Source organism: Solanum lycopersicum, chromosome 1 (genome assembly GCF_036512215.1).
Source record: "Solanum lycopersicum chromosome 1, SLM_r2.1".
Classification (NCBI taxonomy): Eukaryota; Viridiplantae; Streptophyta; class Magnoliopsida; order Solanales; family Solanaceae; genus Solanum; species Solanum lycopersicum.
In genome coordinates, this window is record NC_090800.1 from 87048058 (window position 1) to 87073364 (window position 25307).

Genomic DNA, 25307 nt, shown 5'->3' on the forward strand with positions numbered 1-25307 from the left:
GTAAATTAATATTTTTTTATACCTTGATGTATAATAAGAGATTAATTAGTATCATTTGTCAATGTAATTAATTGTTAACAAGAGATTAACAATCAAAAAAATTATTTGTTAAAATATTAATAGTAAGAATCTATCATCATTATCCTCCTAAAATTATGTGTGACATTTTCTCTACATAGGCTTGCAATTTACTGAATCACAAAACATATATATTAGATTTGTAACTTATTTTTTCTTTTTGCATTGCATGATGACAAGTTGACAAGTGAGAGAGGGGAAGGTGGAGAATAGATAGAAAAAGGGAAGGGTACATTAATCATCGGCAAGTGTGTTTCAATCAAATCAAAGTTTTATCATAATTAATCACACATGATATTTAATATTCTATTACATAATTTTAATTTTAAGTATCTCAAATTAAACTTTGACAAGTCATATCGCTTAGACATAGTTGAGTGATTACAAAATGAAATCACATCTTGTACTCATTGATTTCATAGAAACATGGAGTGTAGCTAAATAATTTCAATTCTATTTCTTATAGCAGCACATCTTATTAGAAAACAAGAATTACATAATTAGTGGGTTGGTAGGGAAGGGGCCAATTTCACACAATTAAACGTTAGAGAGCAACTGCTGTTACAGAATTAAGGGTGTTTCCAAAATTATGAATTTGGCTTCTCTCTATTTTCATCAAGTTTTTATTTAAGTTTCAGAAATTACAAAAATAAAACATAAGAAAGTTCTATAGTTATAATTTTAATAATTGTGCTCCATATAGCTAATAGTTCTGTTTGCTATGGTCTATGGAGATTGTATGTATATTTCTTGCTCGTTCGTAGATTTTGTTTGCAAAAATATAAACATGGTAAGTATATACAAATTATATATTTGTATATTTAGAAAATTTTCAAGACTCCATTTATATATTGCATTTGGCAATATATAAACATAGTAATCTATTATGAATTTTTCATAAATCATATACAAATAACTAATGTAAGCATATATTAGTTATGAATTTATACAACTAGAAAATCGATTAGTGAAATTTTGCAAAGATATAGCTACAAATTAAACATAATCAAAATTATACTTATATTACATAATATACTCTAGATGACTGTCATTTCCGTAATTTTTCCAAAAATTAATTGTTAAGATTAAATTAAAAGAAGGCCCTAACCATGATTTAGATGTTTGATATTTCATAAATTTCTTTCAATTTCTTAGTAATTCCACAATTATGGAGATATATATTATAGCTCTATTACCAACTCAGAATCCATAAAAGAACTTTATTAGTGATATAGGTAAAAGGTGTTATTGCCTAAATTAATTTTTTTGCAAAAGAGAGAAGGTAAAAATTGATTTTTTTATAAAAAAGAAATAATTAAATTATCTAAACCACTACTAGGGCTTTGTTTTTTGGTAAATTAAATCTTAATATTAATATTAACTTATGTCATGTGTTCTCAATCTGCCAGGAAAATGAAAAAAAAAAAAACTTGAATTTAAGAATCTAGACCAAAAGTATTACCTACGTATTATCCGGTATATCTAAAAATTTCAGAATCCTAATTTATTACATTTTCTTCGCCAAAATCTAAAAATTTGGATACTCTTTTTTTTTATTATTATTATTTCGCAATGTTACGTTAAAAAGGTGATTTGGATGAAACGTCGTGTTGTTTAATTGACGCGTAGCACAGCAACGATGGGGCAAAGGCATGTTCGAAAGGGGCAAAATAATTTGATTTGGAATTTGGATGCGTCTTGGATTTCCCTTTCTATTCTCGTACATTGTACAGCTATACTTCAATCATGTAATAACACACATAAAAATTTGACTTATATATATGTGGTCACTTTTTAAATAATTCTTAGCCACACGCTGAAAATGACATTCTGATCTTGCTTCTTTGAAAGCTATATGGACTACCCCATATTCACATGTCACACTTCAATTCTACATCTACTACAATTACTTCTTGCCCCTCCCATATCTTTAAATATATATAGGCTCATAAGCCTACCAATCAAACTTAAGGCTAATTTAATTTATTCGTTAATTACAAAGGGCAGGTGAGTTTAATATATAGTATTTTTGGTGTAAACAAGCTCTCGACTTACCTAACACTTTATCAGTAGTCGTTTGATCATAAATTTTATAAAAAAAAAATCATTTTATTTGAATTTTATGAAGTTGTACAAGATGAATTCAGGCGATGGCTCCTCTGTTGCAACGAGGAGTACTAGACAACAATTTTTAAAATATTGTGTCAACTTAATTGAGAAGCAAAACAAGTCGACTCAAAATGATAACACTAAGAGGAAAACAGTCGAGTTGGAAGAAAGAAAATTCTTCAAACGAATTTAATTTAAGTGTTTTACAACTATAAATAATAATGGGAGTAAAGTTATAGAAAATAAAAATAGAATTAAAATTTAGTTATAGTGTTACATAGTAGGATAATCAGTATAAACTTTTTATGCGAAAGATTTTGGGTTTATTCAATCTAGGGAATGAAAACTAAATTACAACTTTGTGGAAGATGGAAGACTACTTTTATGGGTTTTCTTCACCTCCGTTGGTTGGTTGGTCATTAAACATGCTTAATTCATACTTCCTCGGTTTCAATAGGAGTGATTAAGTTTTGTTTGGCACGAAGTTTAGAAAAATAAAAAAGATTTTTAAATTTTTATGTTTCTAAATTAAAGTTATGTTAAATATATCAAAATATCTTTTAATTTTGTGACTCTTAAACATTTCATTTGAAAAGGATAAATTAAATTGTTGCCAAAAAATGAAAGATATAATCTTTTTTTTATTAGACTAAAAAGGATACTAGATAAAAAATGAATTGAGTTATGACTAGTCGAATTTAACTCGTTTAATCTCGATATTTTTAATAAATTATTGTTTATATTTTATAATCATGAATTTAAATTTCAACTCAAGAAAATAACTTTAAAAAAATTTCAAATATAAATAAATCCTAAAAGATATAAGATAGATAAAAATTTGTACGCTCAAGATAGGGACATACATACAAATAAGGAGTTTTAAAACAGATAGAAATTAGACAATAAATGTCACGTCCCGAGTCTACACCCTGAGCGGGACTGACACTAAAGAACCATTGTTGTCCCCAAGCGACCTCTTGGCCTGACTTACTTAGCAAGAGACTTTAAAACACAAGTAATACTCTCAAACCAGAACTTATGAAATAACTTAGAATGTCTTAAAAGAAACATTCAAACTAGCCAAGATGACAACTCAAGTGTCAAAACACAAGTCAATAATAAAATAGTGACAAACGAAATAACCGAATATTTATAAAGCCTCTAATAACTAAGATGGATGTCGGGACAAGATCCACGATATCCTAATGAACTAAATATTGAAAGCAATAAAAGGGATCCTTTAGAAGCAAGAAGGCTCACCAACAACGCTGGAGCTCAACTAAAACTAATGATGCCCTGGATGCTAATCTTGATTACCTGTATCTGTATCATTAGAAGATTAAGTCCAAATGGTATCAGTACATTGAATGTATTAGCGATGGACAAACTAAAACAAGACATAAGTTTGAAAGGAACTGAAACAAACAAACTTGGTCTTAACTCAATTGAACTGAACTAAACTAATTTCAATATAAAAAAAGTACAATACGTATAGTATAAAGAAAAGTTTTTTTAAACACAATTATTAACTTTGTGTATTTAGAAATACATTAATACTATGTGTAAGCAAAGATATAATTTTCAGATTTTTCATTCTTTACAAATAACTCTGTCTAATTCTAGCTCTTCTTGTTAGGGGGGTGTTACATTGAATTAACCTCAATTGAAATTGAGTTAGAGTCTCAAAAGTTGTGATTAATGAATCACCTATATTTGGTCCCGTAGTGTAAAGTAGCTTCGAGAGCTGAGAGCTTTTGCCGTACAACTTTAGTAAATGTTAAAGGTTGATTAGAAAATGCCATACCTCTAATACAAATAATTAGGTCGCTATTAATAAAGGCATTGGGTCTATTTATGTATGGATTCGACCAATTTTTCATTTTGGGTTAATTAGGTCCCTATTAATAAAGGCATTTGGTCTCTTTATAGATGAATTCAACCAATTTTTTTGTTTTGGGTTAATTAACTTTTAGGTCTAAGTTAAATTTAGATTTATTTCTTTTTATATTATCGGCTCAAACCAACAATATAAACCTTAGATGCTTTCGTAATTGGGTTGCCTTTGCCAGTCTTGCTCTTGTTGTATACGGCTGCATCATTCGTCCAGCTACTAAGACCGTTTCTATGAAATAAATTATATGAGTTAACTTAACTCAAATCTCTATTAAAAAATTGCAGAATCATTCATTCTGTATCGATGTGAGAGCCTTTAAAGCCCTACGTTATGATAGATATAGAATAAATCTTACTCAGTTTTAAAAAATAACCTATTAAAGGAGAATTAATCAAATTTATATAACGAAACCAAAGGACCCATCCTCGATGTGGGATATTAAACCGTTTTCACCCTATTTCCTTTATAGATTACATTATTAGAAACACGGACATATATTCATATTAATTTACCATTTTAAAGTTAAATCAAATCGTCATTGGATGTACTATAACAGTAAAGAGTCAATTGAAGTTGAAAGGAAGTGAAAAACTTTTAATCTTTAAGAGAATGATGTTAATAAAGAAAATCAGTTAATAATTAAACCCCACAAAAGCTAATAAAAAATTATAACAATAAGGAAGGACCGACATAGAGTCTATTAAGAAGAAACCCCACAGAGGGCCAAAGCCTCTCCTTTTTAATGTAATCTTCAATCGTTGTCTAAATAAATTTTATTTGTGATTATGTCTTTTGGTTTATAGGGACCACAAGCTTTTAATGTCAAATTAATTAAGGACCTCTTTGTAAATGTTCATCCTCCCTAAAAAATCGAATCCACAGCTAAGCAATTTGCATTACAAATATATACTGCTTGTATATAATGAGGACTAAAACCCAAAATTATTATGTACTATTTTATTTATTTATTTATTTATATGGATTGCATTGGATATATCCCCACATCACCCATCTGCCTTGTAGACCTTCCTTTTGACCTCTTTTGTTGTACTTCTTGTCGTTGGCCTTATTCACATTTAATGCACAAATTATTATTATTATAGTCATAATAAAAATAGAGGGAGGAAAAGAAATGTTAATGAACATTGTCATCAGTGACCTATCCCTCCTCAATTATGTTTTTTCAAAGAAATAGACTTCTTTTTTGGCATAACTCAATTTTAAAAGTCACTTCATGAAGTGTTGATTGTCCAAACCAACTCTTCATAGCCCTTCTCGTATATAATATAATATGGAGGAAATTGACATTGAAAATGAGAATTAATCAATCGGATCATGCTTTAATATCAACATAAACGAAGAATGTATTGTCTAAGTTATAATTAAAAAAAATACTGTTCTAACATTTCGTGAGAAGAAAATTTTTTGAAATTAATTCAATGAAATATCTAGTTTAAAGAGTAAAAATTATTCGAGTCATATAAAAAGACAATTGATTACTTCATTGACGTGATGTGGAACTTTTCACAATGCACTACTGGAATAAGAACAGGAGAAATGTACTATATGTGTGAAAAATGTTCAAAATTTTAATTTAACTTCCAGAGTATATTTCCTCACTAATTAGTGTCTAAAGCACAGTAGCTTCTTCTATTTGTGTAAAAATATATAAATTTAAGAAGTGACAAAAATTAGCTGAAATTAATAGACACATCCTTGAATTATCTAAAAGGTTACAGCATATGTATAAAATTAAAAAAAAAAAAAAGAGGGAAAAAGTTTAAAATGTCAAAATAATTAATGGAATTAAATAAAGAAAGATATCCTCTGCAAGGCGGCTAAAGCATGGAAGTACAAATATTCTCTTTTGAAATGGAACTTAGAATTAATCAAATTTGTCAGAGAGATCGAATAAGTGGATTTATATGAAGCACAAATTAAATACAAACGACAATGCACCATTCATGCACTTCAACTTGGTTTAAATATTTTAAATTAATCAATTAAATCCTATAGTTTTATTTGAAACATCTAGTACGGGGGTAATATTATTAAGTTACAGCAAAGCAAAATTGAGAATTAAAACTTTGTCGAGCAATAAAAAACAAAGGGAATAAGCATTGTACCCCATAAATAGTTGACTTGATAAATAATGATAGAAACAGCTCATACAGTACTCTTCTCTAGAAATTATTAAGAGATAAGCTCAGATGGAAGATTACAACTATCTCCCTTGTGGGATCCTTTTTTATTTTTTATTACATACTTTGTTTAATTATGTATTTCGTTCATTATTGTTTATAACAAGAATGGAGTATATTTTAATTAAGTAAAAAGTAAATGAAGATAGCTTAAAATAATCTCGTGAAAATATTTTAAATTAGGACATGGCTAAGGTCAAGGAAATTTCGTGTTATTATAACATAAGACAAACTATTAAAGAAAAATAAACCTTATTGTACTTATCATTATATATAGTTCATCTTGATATATTTCAATTTTTATTTTGTTATTTCAAAAGTCAAGAACGTGCTTAAAGTAAAAGAAGGATTAAAGAAAGGTTGTGAAGTATTAGACGTGTCTACACACGTAGCTTTCATGGAATATCTATCCATTAAATTAATTAATTGATATTAAAGAAAGATGCTTATAATTAAGAAATTATTAAGGGATGCTTTATACTAAAGAAACCAATTATGGATGCTACAATTTTTTACTTGACATATCTCTAAGTCTTTTATGTGTTGTCTCTTTGTCAAAGCTTAGCCCATGTTATATTTAAATGAAGTCTCGAGCCAGACGGCAAGTAAAAGACAGTTTTAATAACCCCACATGTTGAATTTAATTTAATTTGCTAAAAGCGAGGGACAACATAATTTGTAAAAAAAAAAAAACTTAAATAATTGTTAGTAATATCAGTAGTTGTTTTTGTTATATAGTTTTGACCGATTTTCACCTTAAAAACTTTTTGAGGTTGAATTTGACATGAAATATGATATTTGAATAATAATTACTTACATTTATATTGCGATCGGGACGTATTATTGGTCATACAAATGACAAAGAAATTAACGCAAGACGATGCCTTAAAAAAGAGTTGTTTTGTCATGAAATACGTATGATTGGAAATACACAATTGTTTTGGTGATGAAAAAGTCTCCTAAAAGTGGGGAGAGGGGAGTTGGGACGTGCGGTTTTAAGACTGTTGGTTGTGGCTTCCCCTAAATAGAAAGAGCCACATTTTGTATTTGACCCTACTCGACCTATCAACATATGAAAACGAATGAAAAACTGGCCACAACTTAAATATTATAATTTTAAAAATTACAAAGATCTTTTTTCGTCTAATTTAACATTTTAATTAATTTAATTTGGTGTAACGCAAAAATAAGGATCATGTACGACTACCTTTTGGGGCTATATAATTGCGTAAAAGAAATTTCCATTTACACACACAGTATATATGCATGAAAGTTGTTTAAATGTCTGCGCCGACTATAACTGTGGAGCTTTTCACGAATGACTTTGCTAGATGTAATAAAGTCAATAAAAACAAGAAGCCATAAATAAAAGAACACAAAGATTCTACTGGAAATTTGAAAGGTAATAAATTGTATAAATAAATTCTATTTTTATGAGGACGTGTGCATATACAGCTGTTGGAAAGTATTCCATTGACCAGAAATGGTATCAAACAATTAATACTAACTTTGTCACCTTTTATATGAAATTTTTATTAGAAAAAATAGTGTATAATAGCAAATTAATAATCTAAAATAAATGGAGTAGGTAGAGTTGATTTAATTGTACTTCATAGTAAATGTTTGATAGTGTATAATAGCAAACTAATAATCTAAAATAAATGGAGTAGGTAGAGTTGATTTAATTGTACTTCATAGTAAATGTTTGTGAAAAATTGTCAAGCGCTTTTTTTTCAAATATCTTGCTCGCCACTCTTTTCCAATTTATCGCTCGCTTCCTCACTTTTTATACAAATATAAGTGTACAAAAATTAGTTCTAATTGTATAAAGCAGAGAAAATTGTATAAATAAATATATTTTCGTTCCCCTCTTTCAGATCTCGCTCGCCACTCTCAAATCTCGCCTGCCACCCTCGCCTTTCTCACTTATACAAATAGAAATGCAATGTATAAATTGCATTTCTGTCTGTATAAAGCGTGAGAAAATTATATATACACATGTAAGTACATATATTTTCGTCTTATTCACTTATAATTATAAAATAAAAATACTCCCCTGCTCATTTTCTTTTGTCTTTCTCTCTTTCTCGTTTTATACAATTTTCAAATTGTATCTAATTTCTCTCTTTCTCGTTTTATACAATTCGATTCAATTGTATATTCCTTGTTCAAGTCTCTTTTGTCTTTCTCTCTTTCTCATTTTATACAAATTCAAATTGTATATAATCGTTCGATACACTTATAATAATACAATTCGTTTTTATTTAGTTTTCTGCCCAAGGTCTTTCTCTTTCTTATTTTATACACTTCGTTTTATACAATTTTCTTCAACTGTATATATATAACGAATTATACAGTTTCTATGTTTGCTATAGAGCACAATTATGCAAACTTTACTATAGCATACAAATATAAATTTTTTATTTGGTATGTGTGAAAGTTGCCCTTTTTATTAATACTCACTTTGTCACCTTTTATATATTTTTTTTTTGAAAGTTAAACAGTCTTGATCGAATATTTATATATTAAATTTTTAATATTTTTGAACTAAAGTTTATATATTTACAAATTATTTAAAATCTATTATACATTATAATAATTAATAAATTAAAATATATAAAAAGTTTATAATTAAAAATACAATTTATAATTTGAAAAGTGATACATATATTGAGACTGAGACGGAGGGAGTTGTAGTATTATGTGAATTGATAGACGGAAGAAGAGAAAGCAGCCACATTTGGTGTAAATTTAAAACAAGTCCCATCAAGAAGTGGCCTATTGAATTAAATGTAGGATAAAGGGTTGTAGTTATTAGTACAAGTAGTAGTATCTTTGTGGTGCAGGGTGCTATCATATTGGGTCACCACGTATATGCAACTTTGCATGCTTTAACATATACATAAGTATTAATTAATATTATCTCCAATCTCATTCTCAACTATCTCGTACAAATTATCTTCTCCAAATTGAATATTTAAAGTTTATAAGTTTTTAACAATTTAATACTAATAAATTCATATAAAATTTTAATTTTACAATTAAAAAAAAAACATTTTATTGTTTCAATTAACGCAACGCACTTTGTTATATAAGAATTCGATTAATTTAGTTAATAACCGACTTTAATCCAATTTACTGGGTTCAGTTATTGGGGCCAGCCTAATTAACACTGTAGTTTCATCCTGTACAACTCATTTCATAGTTTGCCTTTTCTTTTATAAGTTTCTTTTCCAATAATTTGTTCCTGTTCCTTAATTATATGCAATGATAGAAAAGAAATTTGTGATTGCTTAATGCATTTTTTATTTGAAAAACATATTATATTGAAATATTGATCCATTATATCTTCTTAATCTATTTTATTCGAGCATAGTTATTATTCCCTTTGTCTAACTACCCTAATACTTTTATATAGTGTCTACACTATAAGATCAAAAGCATGCTGTCTAAGGGAAATAAAAATCAAGGCTTTTTCTTAATTACCCTTTTTCGGAAGCTCTCACCGCTTCAATTTCTTGATAATTTAAATTTTTAATTTTAAAATTAAAAATGAAAGATTCTAATCATCGATACAATTCTCAAAATCGGAGAATTTCTTTTTTGAGTAAATTCTAAAGAAAAATAATGTGTAATTCAACAGAGTTTTTCCGTACTCAAGTGTTGGGCATTCTGAAAATTCAGAGTTAGGACAGCTATATCATTGTCATTGTCGGCTATATTTAGATGAAAAACACACCGTTTACTACTTTAAATAATTTTGATTTAGTCACACAAATGATTAGAGGACAAAATTACTTCTTTTTTTTCTTTATATTCTAACAAATGGGAAAAAAAATAATCTTCGAATAAACAATATTGAGAAGGAAAAAAAATCACAATCAATCATGGGAAATTTTATAGTATTATTTGTTTTCTTTATCTCATTTGATTCTGTCTACAAAAAAAAATAAATTAAAAATGATAGGGGAGTTGGTGGAATAAGATGATAGGGGAAGATACCATACATGTTCCTAGAAAAAATAAATACTTATAAACTATTTGCATATTTTTAAATTATTCATTAAACTATAATGACGTTATGGAAAAAGATTATAATCAGTTCACAAAAATAATTCACGGACCAATACTGCAAAACAAAGAAAATAGAAAAGACAATTTCATTATTTGAATTCCACCTGGCCAATATCCATATAAAATTATGTGATAAGAGTTTAGGGAATTTTATATTGTGTCAATAATGAAAGACAAGGGAATGTATGATGACAGAAAGTTTTTTCTTACCATTAATTAATTTAGTTTACCCTAATTGCTAGCTTTTACTAATCATTGAGATTTCTAGTCTGCAAACCCCTTTAATCTTATTCAAATGTTCTAACCCTTTTTTAATGCTTTGGAATCTTTAAAATTAAATTAATTCAAAATCAATACTTTTTCCGTCACAAATTATTAATCATATTTTGATATACATGTTTGCTAACAAAACAATAATTAAAAGAGATTTTTGATGATTTTATTCTAATTTATATTTTAAGATATATAATCTATTGAAATGATTATTATCTCTAAAAATAATTATTATTAAAAATATATTTGAATTCATTAAGTTTTTCTTGAACTTTAAAAATGGAATAGTTTATTTGAACCCACAATATCAAACTCAATAAATTTCTTATCTTAAACAAGTTCATTTAAATTACAACTTGTCTCAAATTTTAGTTGAATTTCTACAAATCTTTTCGAGTAATAGTTATTGCTAAAATCATATTGTGGCCATGAAATAAATATCTGTCTTGGTGACCCACACAAGTGCTGTCAAACTCATTAATTTCTCATAACCCTTTGATAGGACAAATGCATGTCAGAATATTGGAGCTCCATTTCCTAATTTCAAATGTAGCATAGGTAAAATGGGATTTTAAAGGGAATAAAATATACAAGGAATAAGAAAAAAAACTCATGCCATTAAATTTTATATCACATACTTTCTTCTCAATTTATCTTATAAAAATCACATCCTAATGTTAAAAGATTACATAATTAAATTTTTTTAACCTATATTAAAGTACTAATAATAATATATAGGTATATAGATGTTTGCGATTTGTTGAATATTATTATTTTTTATCTGAGAAATCTTTATTTTTATAAATAAAATATCTAATAATCTATTGTGCTTCAATTTTTTTAATATCAATTTAAATAGTATCACATAATTTGAAACGATGAGAGTATTATTGAACAAATAAACCTCAAAAATGGAATCATCTGCTGAATACGACCTTCTTTATAAGTCTCCTCCAACCTCCTATCCATTTCATTTTCCACAGCTTCCACTCTCCTTCCTTACATCTTTCTTTTTCTCTCTCTCTCTCTTTTCTTTGCATCTTAGCAAGAGAAAAATAATATAATCAACAAGCTTCACTTAACATATTCAACTTTAAAAAAATCACAAACTTTGCCCTTTTTGTTTTTTTTTTTGGTTTTCCAGCATTGCAAGTATCACATGGGGAGGCATTCTTGTTGCTACAAACAGAAGTTAAGGAAAGGCCTTTGGTCTCCTGAAGAAGATGAGAAACTTATAAAGCATATTACTAAATTTGGTCATGGCTGTTGGAGCTCTGTCCCTAAACTAGCAGGTCCACTATCACTACAACAAATAATATTTCGCAAAAATTGCATGATCAAATTGAAAAAAATAATATATTTTATAGTCGACATTAACTTGCTTGAATTGAGACATAATTGTTGTTATTTTAATTTTGTTTTTATGATTTTATTTATTTTCAATGGTGACAGGTCTCCAGAGGTGTGGAAAAAGTTGTAGACTGAGGTGGATTAACTACTTGAGGCCTGATTTGAAAAGAGGAACATTCTCACAGGATGAAGAAAATTTGATCATTGAACTTCATGCAGTTCTTGGGAACAAGTAATACATTTATCCATCACCAAAACAGTATAATTTGATTCATTCCATAATGACAATACTTATTAAACTTTTTTTTTGTGTGTGTACTTGTCAGGTGGTCGCAAATTGCAGCTAGATTACCTGGAAGAACAGATAACGAGATAAAGAATCTGTGGAACTCTTCAATTAAGAAAAAGCTTAGGCAAAGAGGAATTGATCCTAATACACACAAGCCACTTTCCGAACTAGAGAACGAAGAGAAAGCGTCGGCAAACAGTAACACTAAGAACAATGACAAAGTTTCAGAAAGTTCAAATAATGAATTCAATTTTGTTGAGAATGGATTTTCAACAGAAAAACCAATTAAGCCGGCCGTATCTTCAATGATAAATACTTTGGAGCGTTATCCACTTATTCATGAGCCAAATAATATTGCCCCACCAACTCATGAATTTTTCACCACCAATTGCAAGTCTCCTGATTTGTCTAATTATCTCTCTTTTCACAATTATTCTCCCAACACGAATATTCTCTTCAATACCAAAACCTCTTCTTCATCTGCTGCTGACAATATTATATCTGATCATCAGTTCAATTGTAGCACTTTGACAAATGCTACTTTTTCTACTATGTCGAATTCGATTCTCAGTACTACCATATCGCCGTTGGCGCGTAATTTTAATATCAACAAGTTTCAGAATTGGGAAGCGTGTACGATCAGCAGCAATGGCAGCAACAATAGTAATGGTACTAGTAACAGTATCGAATTACAAAGTAACTGTTCATTCTTCGATAACAATGCTGCAGCCGCTTTCGCTTGGGGATCAGCGGGCGCAACTGCAGCAGCAGACTGTACGGGAAAATCGGAGAGGGAAGAAATCAAATGGTCTGAATATTTACAAACACCGTTTTCACTAGGTGTTAACAATAACACAATCGACACTCATCATCAACATCAAATTCCTTCGCATCATGAATTGTACGACGGGGAAACAAAATCAAAGACACAATTTATGACCCAAGGTTCATGGCTTCAGAATCAAACGCCGCAGACTTCTTCTCTACAGACTGCAGAATTATACAGTAACAACAATTTCCAAAGGCTTCCAGCCGTTTACGGACAATTTTCTTAGCCGATTTTCAATGGCTAATTATCTCACTTATTATGATGGATGGTGTTACTTAATTTCCTACAGGTGTGTGCTATAGAGTTTTCGTTTTATTTTTCTTAATCTGTAAATAGGTCTTACACATATTTCCTTCCTTTGTCTAAAAAACACTTTGATGATAAAAATATTGGATCATCCTCCTTTTGTGGATGGTATATGATAGTATATGTACTTTTTCTTTTCTTTTGCTTTTGTGGTTTGTAGATCTTTTTATTTACAGGTTGTAATTTTGGTTTGTTGATTAAGCATTCAATCAAAAAGTTTTATCACTTTTCTAGTTTTTACCGTTGTAGCCACTTATGTATTCCTATTTAGAGCCTGTTTGGTTCAGCTTAAAAGCTGGTTTTTGATTTATTTAGCTGTTTGGCAAAGCTTATTTTAAGCTAAAAAAAATTTATTTTAAGCCAAAAGTTAAAAGCTGGGGTAGGGGTGCTTTTTTTTTTAGCTTATAAGCTGTTTTAAGTTGACCACATTTTTATCTTTTTGTGCTTACTATTTTTGTACAATCTCCAAATTACTCATATAACCCTAACATTTCTTTCTTCCATTTTTTCCTTTTCACGTTTGACATAACAACTTCAGCACTTTTATCCAAACGCATAACTGCTTATTTTAAAAATAAGTTTCAGCACTTTTAAAAGTATTTTTTTAAAGCTATTTTTATTAAGCCCATCATCCAAACGGACCCCTAAACAAAAAAGAATCCTTTGCAGAAAGCGACTATCAGCTAAGATATATAGCCTAAATGGGTGTCTATCCTTGTCTCCTACGGATGGAGATAGTTTTTACTTTTAACACTCTTCAAAGTCAATTCCACACTCCTTAATTATTTTTTCGTCACTTATTTTAATCGATCAAGGATCGTGATAGAGTTATAAATATTCATTTCTCTTTAATTAGATCTGTGGTGTTCAAAGCTCTCTGAGGTGAGGAATAATCTTTGTGAGAGAGTGTTTTAATCCCAATATAGGTTATTCCGGCACGAATTTAAATGTTGTCGGACCCCAATGTGAGTACCGTATACCGCGTGAAAAACTAAAAAATCTCCTGTGATTTTAGTACCAATTACTTAAACTTTCTCTTTGTCATTGAGGGTTCGATTTCTCACTTTGTAATCTCCTTCCATGTTTTTTCCTTCCCCGGCCTACATCTATGTAACAAAAGATAAAAAAGAAAAAGTATCTTCACTCTTTTATATATTTTAAAAGGATGAACATATTTTTATATTCAGATTTTTTTAAATTTGATTTTATCCTAATTAACTAACTGTTAATAGCCATAAAAATGTCATGGCAAATTTTCTAAGAGTACATTTAACATGTAACAAAACTTGTATATTTTCTAAATTCCATGTCCAGACATCCCATTATAAAAACATAGTTGTACTTTCCCCCCAAAAAAAAAAGGAAAGGAAAAATGGTGATAAATTTCACGAGTTTAAACACTATAGCTATTTAGTCAAATAAAAAGGATTAAAGTAGTGTAATGGAAAACATAATTTCAATGTGTTATATATGATATAATACTTGAGGTTCAAGCACTAGTGAGAATCACCAAGAGAATCAACAAAATTTCCAACTCATATCTTTGGGAGGTGAAAGATATCCATCTAATTGCTTAATGACTTGGAAAGCCACAAATAAAATGCAATTTGAAGAATATGGACACTAATAATACATCCTCTATGGTAACTTAACTTTATCTATTTTTGGGAATAGGAGAAAGAAATCAGAGGGTCCCACACCTATGATAGAATCAGATAAATCAAAGACTCAAAACTGATAAATAGAGTAAAAAGAAAAAAAAATCATATCTTTCTTACAACATAAAAGATATGCTAGAGTAGAAAACAGTATAAGAGAGGAAAAAACCTCCTTATTAAGTGAAATTTTCTAAAGAGACACCATTTGCTTCTACTGAAAAAAGATAGCTATATACCTTACTTCTATCAAGTTATTTTTTTCCCCATTACAAGTCCCAATTTTCACTTATAGCAAATGGGCCTAGTTTGCATGTGAGCAAGCAATATCTATCTTTCATATTCAACCTTCACTATCACCATAAAACTCCATGAATTAAAGTCTTCTCATTACATGTACTGATCAACAAACGGTCCCTCCATCAACTTTTTCATATCTCATCCGTTCTAATTTAAGTGTCTTAGTTTTACTGAATATTAAGATTTAAAAAAATAAATAAAAATTCTTAAACTTTGTGATCATCAATTAATGATATGTATAACCAACCTTTAACTCACATGATTTTAAATTTAAGACACTTAAATTGAGACGAACAAATTTATCTTTATTCTCATATTTTACATAATAATATTCATGTACAATCTAGTCATCTAATATCTGTACGTAAGAAACTGACAAGTTATCTTTACGTATAGAAACAAATACTCCAATAATTTGCTGATGAAAAAAATAATTTTCAATGATGAATAGCTTAAGGATATTAAAAGAATCAAAAAAGAGAGGCCCATCCAGATATATATATATGAATGAACCACATGAACATGTATGGTAGGCCCTATAACCAGAGTCTCCTTCCCACGTGCACCCAACGAAAAATTATACATAATCTTAATATTAATTGAATATATTTTTTCTTCTAGCTGGCCCTGGTTTATTTTATTTTTGTTAAAATAATTTAATTACGTAGAAACTAGAAAGTATTGTCTATGAAGTAGTATATTAATTGGGAGGTCACTTTGAATGCATGTGAACCTAATTATTGAGTTTTTTTCTTGGACCTACATTCTTTCTTCTACACAGAACAGAACAAAAATAAAGGAATTGACATCTTAAAATAATTTATCAGCATTAAACAGGATCGGTGAGAGACAGACGAATTTAAGATTTTATTTATTTTATGATATTGAATTTACAGTATACCAATATGTAGGTTTATTTAATAAAGTCTCAATACATGTACAAAATATAAATCAAAATTATTAAATTTTACAGAATTCGTATTCTTCTGGTGTGATTGCCCTAAGCAATTATTAATGATTTATTTTTTTTCAAGAACTTAAAAGAAAAAAGTAAAAGAAGGGAGACATAAAAAGATAAAGGAATAAGAACCATATGTTGACTAATAAGAAGAAAAATGGAAAACAATGATGAAGGTGATAATTGGGGACTGTGACAAATGATAATAAAGGTGATAAAAGAATGTTCAATGTAGTACTTTAGTACGTAATATTTTTTAGATTAGAATTTTATTGGAAAGGAACATACTATAGCTATATATTTTTTTTTAAAAAAATAATATGATTTTATAGTGTATTAAAAAGAACCTTTATTACTAAAGAATTAACTTGTTGGGTGTTGAGGAGCAATTGTTTTAGAAGTAAAAAAAGTTAACTCAATCCACAAGAAAAACAGTTCTATTTTATTAGTATATGTTTGGTTAAGAGTAACAAATTGTTGTACAACTAGAAAAGATTGTTATGATCAATGTCTTAATGGAAATAATTAGAGGGACAAAGTGTGAAAAAGTAGAAGAGTAGAAAATTGTTTCCACCAACTTTCACAACTGTCATTCTCTTTTTTCTTTATCAAAATGTCCTAAGTTTTAACTTTTAAAATATAACTATATAAAAGATCACTGCACATAGTTAGTAGAATGAGTGTCTTGAAAATCTGTTTTAATAGATTAATGAATTACACTGATAATATAAATTAAATACATTTATGTTATATGCATTAATAACAATAATATTTCAGGTGTACTATTATCACAAAAATAGAAATATTGTGTTTGATAGATTTTTAGTTTAACTATGTATCCTTAGATAGGGTGACGCGCTGACGATCAATAAACTACGAATGAATCATGTTCATAGTTCAAAGAATTCTTCGATCTATTTCTAATTTTGTTTATATCGATTCTATATAGTCAACCTCTAACACTTATTCACTTAAATATATATATATTTTTTTTTTCTTTCACAGACGTTAATCATCTTAGTTTTGTTTTTCTCAACTCATTCATACGGAAGTTACTCTTTATCTTGTCTTGAATAACTTTGATTTATATAAGTTAAATCAGTCCTTTTCTCCATTTAATTACCAAACTGACTATCACAAGTGCAGACATTCCTCCCCATTGACGTTGTACGTAATTAAGTTATTTATTTTGATTTTTAACCAAACTGATTGTCACAAGTGCATGCAGACATGCTTTGCCCATTCTTAATTTCCATTTGCATCCGTCAAAATAGAAGGAAAAAAAAAGAGAGCGGTGGGCAAATATTGCAGTACACTAATAATTAATACATATATTGGCTCTTCATAGGTTGACTAGACAACAAAGGGATCCACTTCTCTTTTTCCCTTTTGAAAATAATTTCGGTGAAAAATTAAATTTTTATTGTTGAGATAAAAATTAAAATCGTTGATCAATTTATCTCATATGTCGGCAATGATTTGATTTTTTTTCTCTGATATATGAAATCGACACTTTCTAGCTCTCTAATTCAATAAAGATAAAGAAATGTGAAACACATATTAGACCCCCTTATTTTTCTCTTTTTTTTAAAAAATAAAAATAAATTGTAATTAGGGATATCAAAGTGCACGAATTGAAATGAACTTGGACGAATGAATTCAATAAGCTGATTAATAAATAAATGAGCAAATAATTGATTTTGAATTTTATAATATGGGACAAATAATAATCAAATCGGATTTAACAAGTCTCATAGCAAAAGTATACACGTGTAATGTGTCGAGAGACTATTACGGTATTTTTATCAACATTATTTTTTTTAGTATATTTCTTTGAAGAGTATATATATATGCCAAGAATCATATTGAGTTGTGTGATCCTACTAGCTTTCAGTACATTGACCCAATGACACATTGTTTGTCTTTTGTATTGATGAGCCTCGTAGCACTAACTTGGATCCAGGCTAAGTTGTCGTAGGGACACAACAGGACCCTCTCAAGCTATCTAATAAGATTCATTAACAGATACTCGACCTAAAACAAAACACAGTTTGCTCGTCTTAGATTTAAATTTATTCATTTCTAAAAAAATATTATCAAGATATAAGATTTGCTTATTTATATATATAATATTTTTATTAAATTTTTGTATAAATAAGCAGGTTTACATTCTAGCGATATGTTAAATCGTACCAATATAAGGGATTGAAATATCTCTTTTATTTCGGGAATCCAACTCATATATTTTGAATTCTCTAATTTCAAAACAAAATAAAAATAAAAAGTATCACGCCCCCACCTAAAGTACTTTCTTTACATATGAAAAACAAAATATATTTTTCCTTCCGCAACTCATAAATTGAATGGGACTCAGGGACGAGTGGATGGTAAAGAGAGTGACAATCAACGTCAAAAATTATTTATGAAATTACAATTTTATAAAAAATAAAAAATTGACCCATCAAACGTGTAAAAAATTTATTAAAACTATGTTTCTATATTAAAGTAAAAACAAAAATCAAACGATACCTTTGGCTTGAAAGAGACAAATATACGTTGGTGAAAAATAAAAATTACAACTTTTGTCGGTTGAGGAAATAAAATAAACAGACAGCTGGATAATATCTTGGCTTTGGAAGTTACACGTCAATAATGGGATTCAAAGTAAAAATGATCAGTCAACTAGATTGGTACCATACAAATGTTTATATACTTTCTTGCTTCACTTAAAAAGATACATATTATTCTTTAAAGCAAATAACTTTTCTTGTTTGAATCTAAAAATATAAATAAAAAATACAAGTATTTTCAAGATATATTTTCTTTTTTTACGTTTAGAGAACATCTTGATTTAGTAGTCATCTCATAAAATATGTTATACTCTTGGTTCACTTTCAATTGTAATATTATATTTATTAAAAATTAATTTGATTCATTTCTAAAATTAAATTATATTATATAAATTTAATATCTTAAATAAAAATATATATTTAAAAATTACATAAAAATATTATAAATTTTAATTTTTAATATATTAATATGATAAAAAATATACAGCGTTAATATTACACAAAAAAAATTGTTGTCATTTGACTTGAGAGAAGGAAATTGTGACACGAAGATGATAGTAATGATTAGGAAGGAATTAAATAGACATCCAAAACACAACATTTGCTGCTTTTAATAAGTACTAATCAATGATGATAAAAAAAAAGAGTTCTCAATGAAAACGTGTAGCCCCTCAATCTCCAAATGAAACTGGAAGTTTCTCCCTTAAATATTTTCATAATATTTATATTAATTAATGTTAAAAGTTTTAAATTTTAAAAAATAATTTGAAGAAAAAATAAAAACAACATTTTGTTGATACGTTAAAAATTACAAATATAATAAGAAATTATTTTTAAAATATTGAATAAGAAAGGATTAACTAAGGGAGTAAGTACTTAATGATTCTAGAGGGATAAAAGTTATAATTGTGTCGAGAAAAGGAAAAGAAATAGTACTACTATTGAGTATTCACCATGTGCGAAATAATGAAATTATCAGTGTGATTTAAAAGTTATGATGGATCATAGCAACAAGTTACTTTGTCATTTATTTTAGATTGTCACTTCATACAATACCACTTAAATTGATTTACTCTCAATTTAAGTGACTTGATTGTAAAAATTTACTTAAGGTATGTATCATTCGATTAATTTCGTATAAAACTTAAATTTTATATCAAATTAACTGTATAATAATCTAAACAATAATTTGAACCTCTATTTTAGGTAGGGACCTCAGCAGAAAATTAGGCTGTGGTTGAAAGTTGAAAGTATTATTTGCCAAAAAGTACTAGTGCAATAGTACTTCAATTATGAAGGATTCTGTAAAGATGTTAGTACAATATTTTGTTGTTTATTTACAGAGAAAAACGTACATGTCCCCTATTTACTTCTTCATACTGTATGTTTTTTATTCTGTTTTATCTACCCTCAAACAACTAGTGCCGACTCAGTCAATAATGGATCATTGGTTCGTGCATAATCAAAGCTAGCGTTTGATCATAATTATTCTAGATTGAATAATATTTATTGTCATTATTATTACAAATCGTAATATTATAAATAGGTAAATTTGACACAACATTATAATGTTTATAATGAATTATTATGTATTTATACTGATTAACTACATCATACATTATCAAATAATTATAATCATGATATTTTTAAAGAAACTGCTTATAATCAATTAATGTCTATTATAATTCGTTAAATTAAAATTAGTTAAAGAAGATTTATTAGTGTGAAAAAAGAATAATAACAACAAAGGGAGATGATAAATCTCATAAATTAGCAAGGGTTTACGAGCCTAAAAAGAGTTATGCATTACAAACCAATTTTATTTAATGTAGGAGATGAAAAACCTCATATATTGGCAAGGATTTACAAATTTAAAGAAAAATTTATATAAATCAAGCAAAACAAATTTAAAGTAATAGCTAATCTTTTTTTTTTTCTAGAATATGTAAGTTTGGTGCAAGTTTGAAAATTTTAAAAGAAAACAATGGTTATAACTTGGTCAAAAAATAGGTTTGAAGTAGATCATGGGATTTGGAAACTAGTCTCTGGAAAATTACATAATTTTGATAGCCAAATATATATTTGACGAAAAAAAATATTATTTTTAAAGTTCTTTCAAATTTATGGCCAAACAAGTCATAATGTAATGAGAATGAATCCTATATATGTGTTTAAAACTTAAACATAAGATTGGAACATGCTTAAAATCTTCTTTTTTGAGGCGAGAGTATCTAAACTAGTTTTTTTAACCTCATAAAAAATAGAGATAAGGTTAACGTATATATTGTCATCTTCAGCTATTCTTATTAGATGATCACATTAGATATGTTATCGTTGTGTATAAATATACTTTGGAACTCATCCTCTCACATAAACAAGAACCTATAATATCTCTTATTTATCACTAAAAATAAATGATAATTTTACTCGTAAATACGTACGCTTGGTGAATGTGAAAATACAAAAACTAACGCCAATAGTGATGCAGAATTAGCCATCTAACTGTATTTTTTTAAAAATACTTTTGCTTAATTGAATTTGGCTTGTTATGTTCAGAAGTACTGTTAATTTGTCCTTTGATTGATGTGAGAAACTTTTATTTTGGGTTCTACTTGATTAAGAAATGTGAAATAGAGGTTCTAAAAAGTTATTAATTGTATTTTGTGTACAAAGTAATCAACTTAAATTTAAGCTTAAGCTAGTACATATTATTTCATTTTAAATCAAATCATTTCAAACTCAAGCTTTTCCAAATCAATATGTCACACGCTAATTAATTCCTACACGGACCGTTTAACTTTAGCTAAACGTGATTTATTTTAAAATCTTGTTAAGAATACAATTTCAGACTGCTTAATTTGTCGTCATATTAAGCTTATTATGACAATAATAATAAATAATTCCATCATCAAGAATATTAATTAATATGACGATTATGATTTAGACTTTTGCATCTGTCGCCTAGACAAAGCACAAACCCTTAATTTTTATTTATTTTTTAATTAATAAACGGTAAATTTTTTTTATCAAAGATTATTAAACCTCTCAAACCCCTAATTAGTTTTAATGAATAAATTAATAGAGAAATTTCATAATTGAAGTGTGGGGAGAGACTATCAAGCAAACCAGTCTACTAGTAATTATTTATTAATTATGAAGAAACTGAAAACAATATTTTTTTTTTCTAAATGTTTTTTTTCTTTTAAATGTTATAGTAATGTTATAGAGATTTTAATGCAAGTCTTCTTCTGTGTAAGAGAAGACTTTGATAAAAAGAGATTCGATTTCAGTAGGGACCACAAATATTTTATTTTTTTAAAAATAGTTAATTAAGGTGCATGATTAAGTAGTGAATTGATAATAATGAACAACTAGCATTATTAGCAAACAAGTTTAAGAAAAAACAATTTAGTTTAATTGAAATTTGTTTGTCAGCGATCAATTACAACATTTCATAAGGGAATCGCAGTTTCCAGCAAAAAAAGCATATTATTTCCAAAATTTCCGTCATATCATGAGGCACAGCCGCCTGATTATTTTTTTTAATTATTATACATAGAAATTATAAAAACTAATCTTAGAATTTTATTTTAGTGGATTTGTTTGTTTTTTTTAATAAAAAACACTTCTACTCCTTTAATCATCCATTATTATAAAAGCATTTCTTTAGAGATTTTTTTTCTTGTTTATTTTTAAAGCTTGAAATTGAGATCAATCATTTAAGAGATATTATCACTCTCACATCTATTGATTATTCGAAGGCTTTCTTCCAAACTTGGTTCTGCTCGTTTGTCTGTATTCGGGTACAATAATACGTTAATTTTGAAATGAGGGTTCCTTACTTATATTAAAATTTTAAAATTAAATTCGCAAATTAGTTATTTATCATAAATTTTTGTGTAAATATAAGATATTATATAAATTTAAGTGTCTTGTAAGGTCAAAGTATAGGGATTAAGAAAAAAAATTAAAATAAAATAATTTCTCTCTTTTAAATACGATAAAAATGAGAGTGTATACACATTGTCCTCTAGTTCACTCATAAAATAAAAAATTATTAATTATGTTCCTTTTCTTTGGTGTCCAGCCCATTTACGTTTGGCCCAAGTTTCTTCCATTCAAGTGTCCAAAGTTCGTGATTTTGTAAAATATATGTAATCAAATGAATCTATGCATATAGTTTTATACAAACAAATATGACATGGTAAAACAAACGAAAATGTCCATTGATTTTACATGTTGAAACCGTCTAACTCAACTATATTAATTTCAATGTCATACTCTTAAGCTAAGTGTACTAAAGTTTCTTTAGAAAGTTATCTCATTATACATGTTCTATAAAAAAAATTGTTTATTTTTTTAACTCACGACTTGATTCTTCGGTTACAGATGAAGTTTAATTAAATTTTACAATAAATATAAAAGAAAAGAAAAATGTTAACTTGACAAAATAAATAAAATTTCAAAAGAAACCGGAAAAAGTGTACATGAATATGATGAATACGATAAAAATGAGTAAGTGTACATTATTTGATAGAAATGACCCATGACTTTATTCTAAAAATGTCTACCTATTTATATTTATATTCTATTAAAAATACAAAAAAAACTCAAAAAAATATTTATACAGGCTATTCGGCTCATTCTATAATTAGTCTATACAAAAGCTAATAAACCAATTTACAAGTTCTTCTATACAAAAATATAAAATAGGTTCAATTTTTCTCGATTTGCTATTAATATTGAATCGTTTTAACTAAAAGAAAACATAAGGAATATGTTAGACTCATATAAACTCTAAATAAGAGGGATGCACTAACTTGTTATCCTATATAAATTCCAAATAAAAGAGATATTTATTATTTATAAGTTCTAATTTTAGAATTTTATAACATTGTTAGTTTTTAACGTTGTAATTCATTTTTATATGTATAAGTGGTGTTCGAAATTTTGAATGTATCTTTAATTTGAACATGATAACTTTGTTCCATCTCAATTCTTAACCAAAACTAATTTGAAAATTAACTACACTAACCTCTATAGCAATGTGTACATATATAAAGTTTAGCCGATTCAAGGTTTACGTCAAATCACGGAGGAAATCCTTTAACATTTAGTATACATTTGTCACCAAATTATGACTATTTATATGTAAAATTTTACTATTTTAATATTTACAGAAGGTTATAAGAACTTAAGTTGGATTCTAAATTTCTAATTGTAAACTAAATTTTGAATTCATGTAAATACAACAAACTTACTAAAGAAAGTATAATTGTTATTAGAGTTAATATCCTCCAATGGTAACTCAACTATGAGGTTTTATCACATAAAGTCACTAAACTTTTATTTTCACTCTAAAAATCACTCGCTTTTTATTTTTAAAAAATCGTTCAACTATAAATGTTTTACTTACGAAACTTTGATTTTTACTTCAAAAGTCACTCAACTATAAATGTTTTACTTACAAGAATTAATCAATCTATTTAATTATGTTTCCACCTAAATTTGTTCATATGAAATTTTTACATAAAATCAAATTTTAAAAAATAAAATAATATACATTTAAACGATTTAAAGTCATCGATTGATTTTAATATTTATTTGATGAAAAACACTACTAAATAGCGTATTTTGATTATTAAGTAATTTTATTTAAATGAAACGCAATATTTTCTGGTAATCAATTTTTTAAATAGGAAACAACTGCAAACATACGGTAAAAAATTTAAAAGAGGCTTAAATGAATTATTTTTTAAATTGTAAACATTTTAAAGAGGTTTGGTATTTTATTTTATATTTAAGAATTTGATTTTAAATAAAAACTTCATACAAATAAATTTCAATGAGAAAAATAATCGAATAGGGTTGACTTAATTTGTGACTAAAACATTTAAAATTAACTAATTAAGTAACTTTTGAAATAAAAATAAAAGTTGAGTTAATTTTCGAGTTTTTGGAATAAAAAATAAAGTCAAGTGACTTATGAATTGTCGGTATACCAGATATAAACTACCAATGTCTTCTACATCATAAATAATTTTCCTAAATGTTTTCTTGGCATTATAACTTGTAAGGTATTGTTACAATAGTTACGTAGTGTTTATATTTATATAATATTTTTAAGTCATAAAGTGCGTGTGATACACTCCAGATGACATGACAAAATATTTAATGAAAAAATAACACGTGATAAGTGGACCCCAAAAAATTATAAAAAATAATTTTTAAACTTTAAAAAATAAAATTTATTTCAAATACATTTCAATCTTTTTTCCTTATATATAAAAATATTTAAAATAATAATCCATGCTACCCACCCCACCGCATGCTACCCCATCCCCATTTCTTCTTCATCTTCTTCCCAAATCCCTGCAACATTTCCTTTTTAAATCATAATAAAATTTAATATCTGATCAAA

General features: G+C 27.4%; 1 protein-coding gene across 1 annotated transcript; it reads left to right on the forward strand.

Annotated features, from left to right (window-relative positions):
* Positions 1 to 11509: 11509 nt before the first annotated feature.
* LOC101268231 (transcription factor MYB61) lies at positions 11510 to 13628 on the forward strand. Its single transcript, XM_004230323.4, has 3 exons — positions 11510 to 11921; positions 12082 to 12211; positions 12306 to 13628. The coding sequence occupies exons 1-3, from the start codon at positions 11789 to 11791 to the stop codon at positions 13321 to 13323; spliced, it is 1281 nt and encodes a 426-aa protein (XP_004230371.1). The 5' UTR covers positions 11510 to 11788; the 3' UTR covers positions 13324 to 13628.
* The last annotated feature ends 11679 nt before the right edge of the window (positions 13629 to 25307 follow it).

Excerpts from the sequence above, each read along its gene's own strand:
- LOC101268231 (XM_004230323.4), top strand. The coding sequence starts at position 11,789 with ATGGGGAGGCATTCTTGTTGCTACAAACAGAAGTTAAGGAAAGGCCTT. Across the intron at positions 11,922-12,081 it reads CTCTGTCCCTAAACTAGCAG|GTCTCCAGAGGTGTGGAAAA; the intron begins GTCCACTATCAC and ends CAATGGTGACAG. Across the intron at positions 12,212-12,305 it reads CATGCAGTTCTTGGGAACAA|GTGGTCGCAAATTGCAGCTA; the intron begins GTAATACATTTA and ends TGTACTTGTCAG.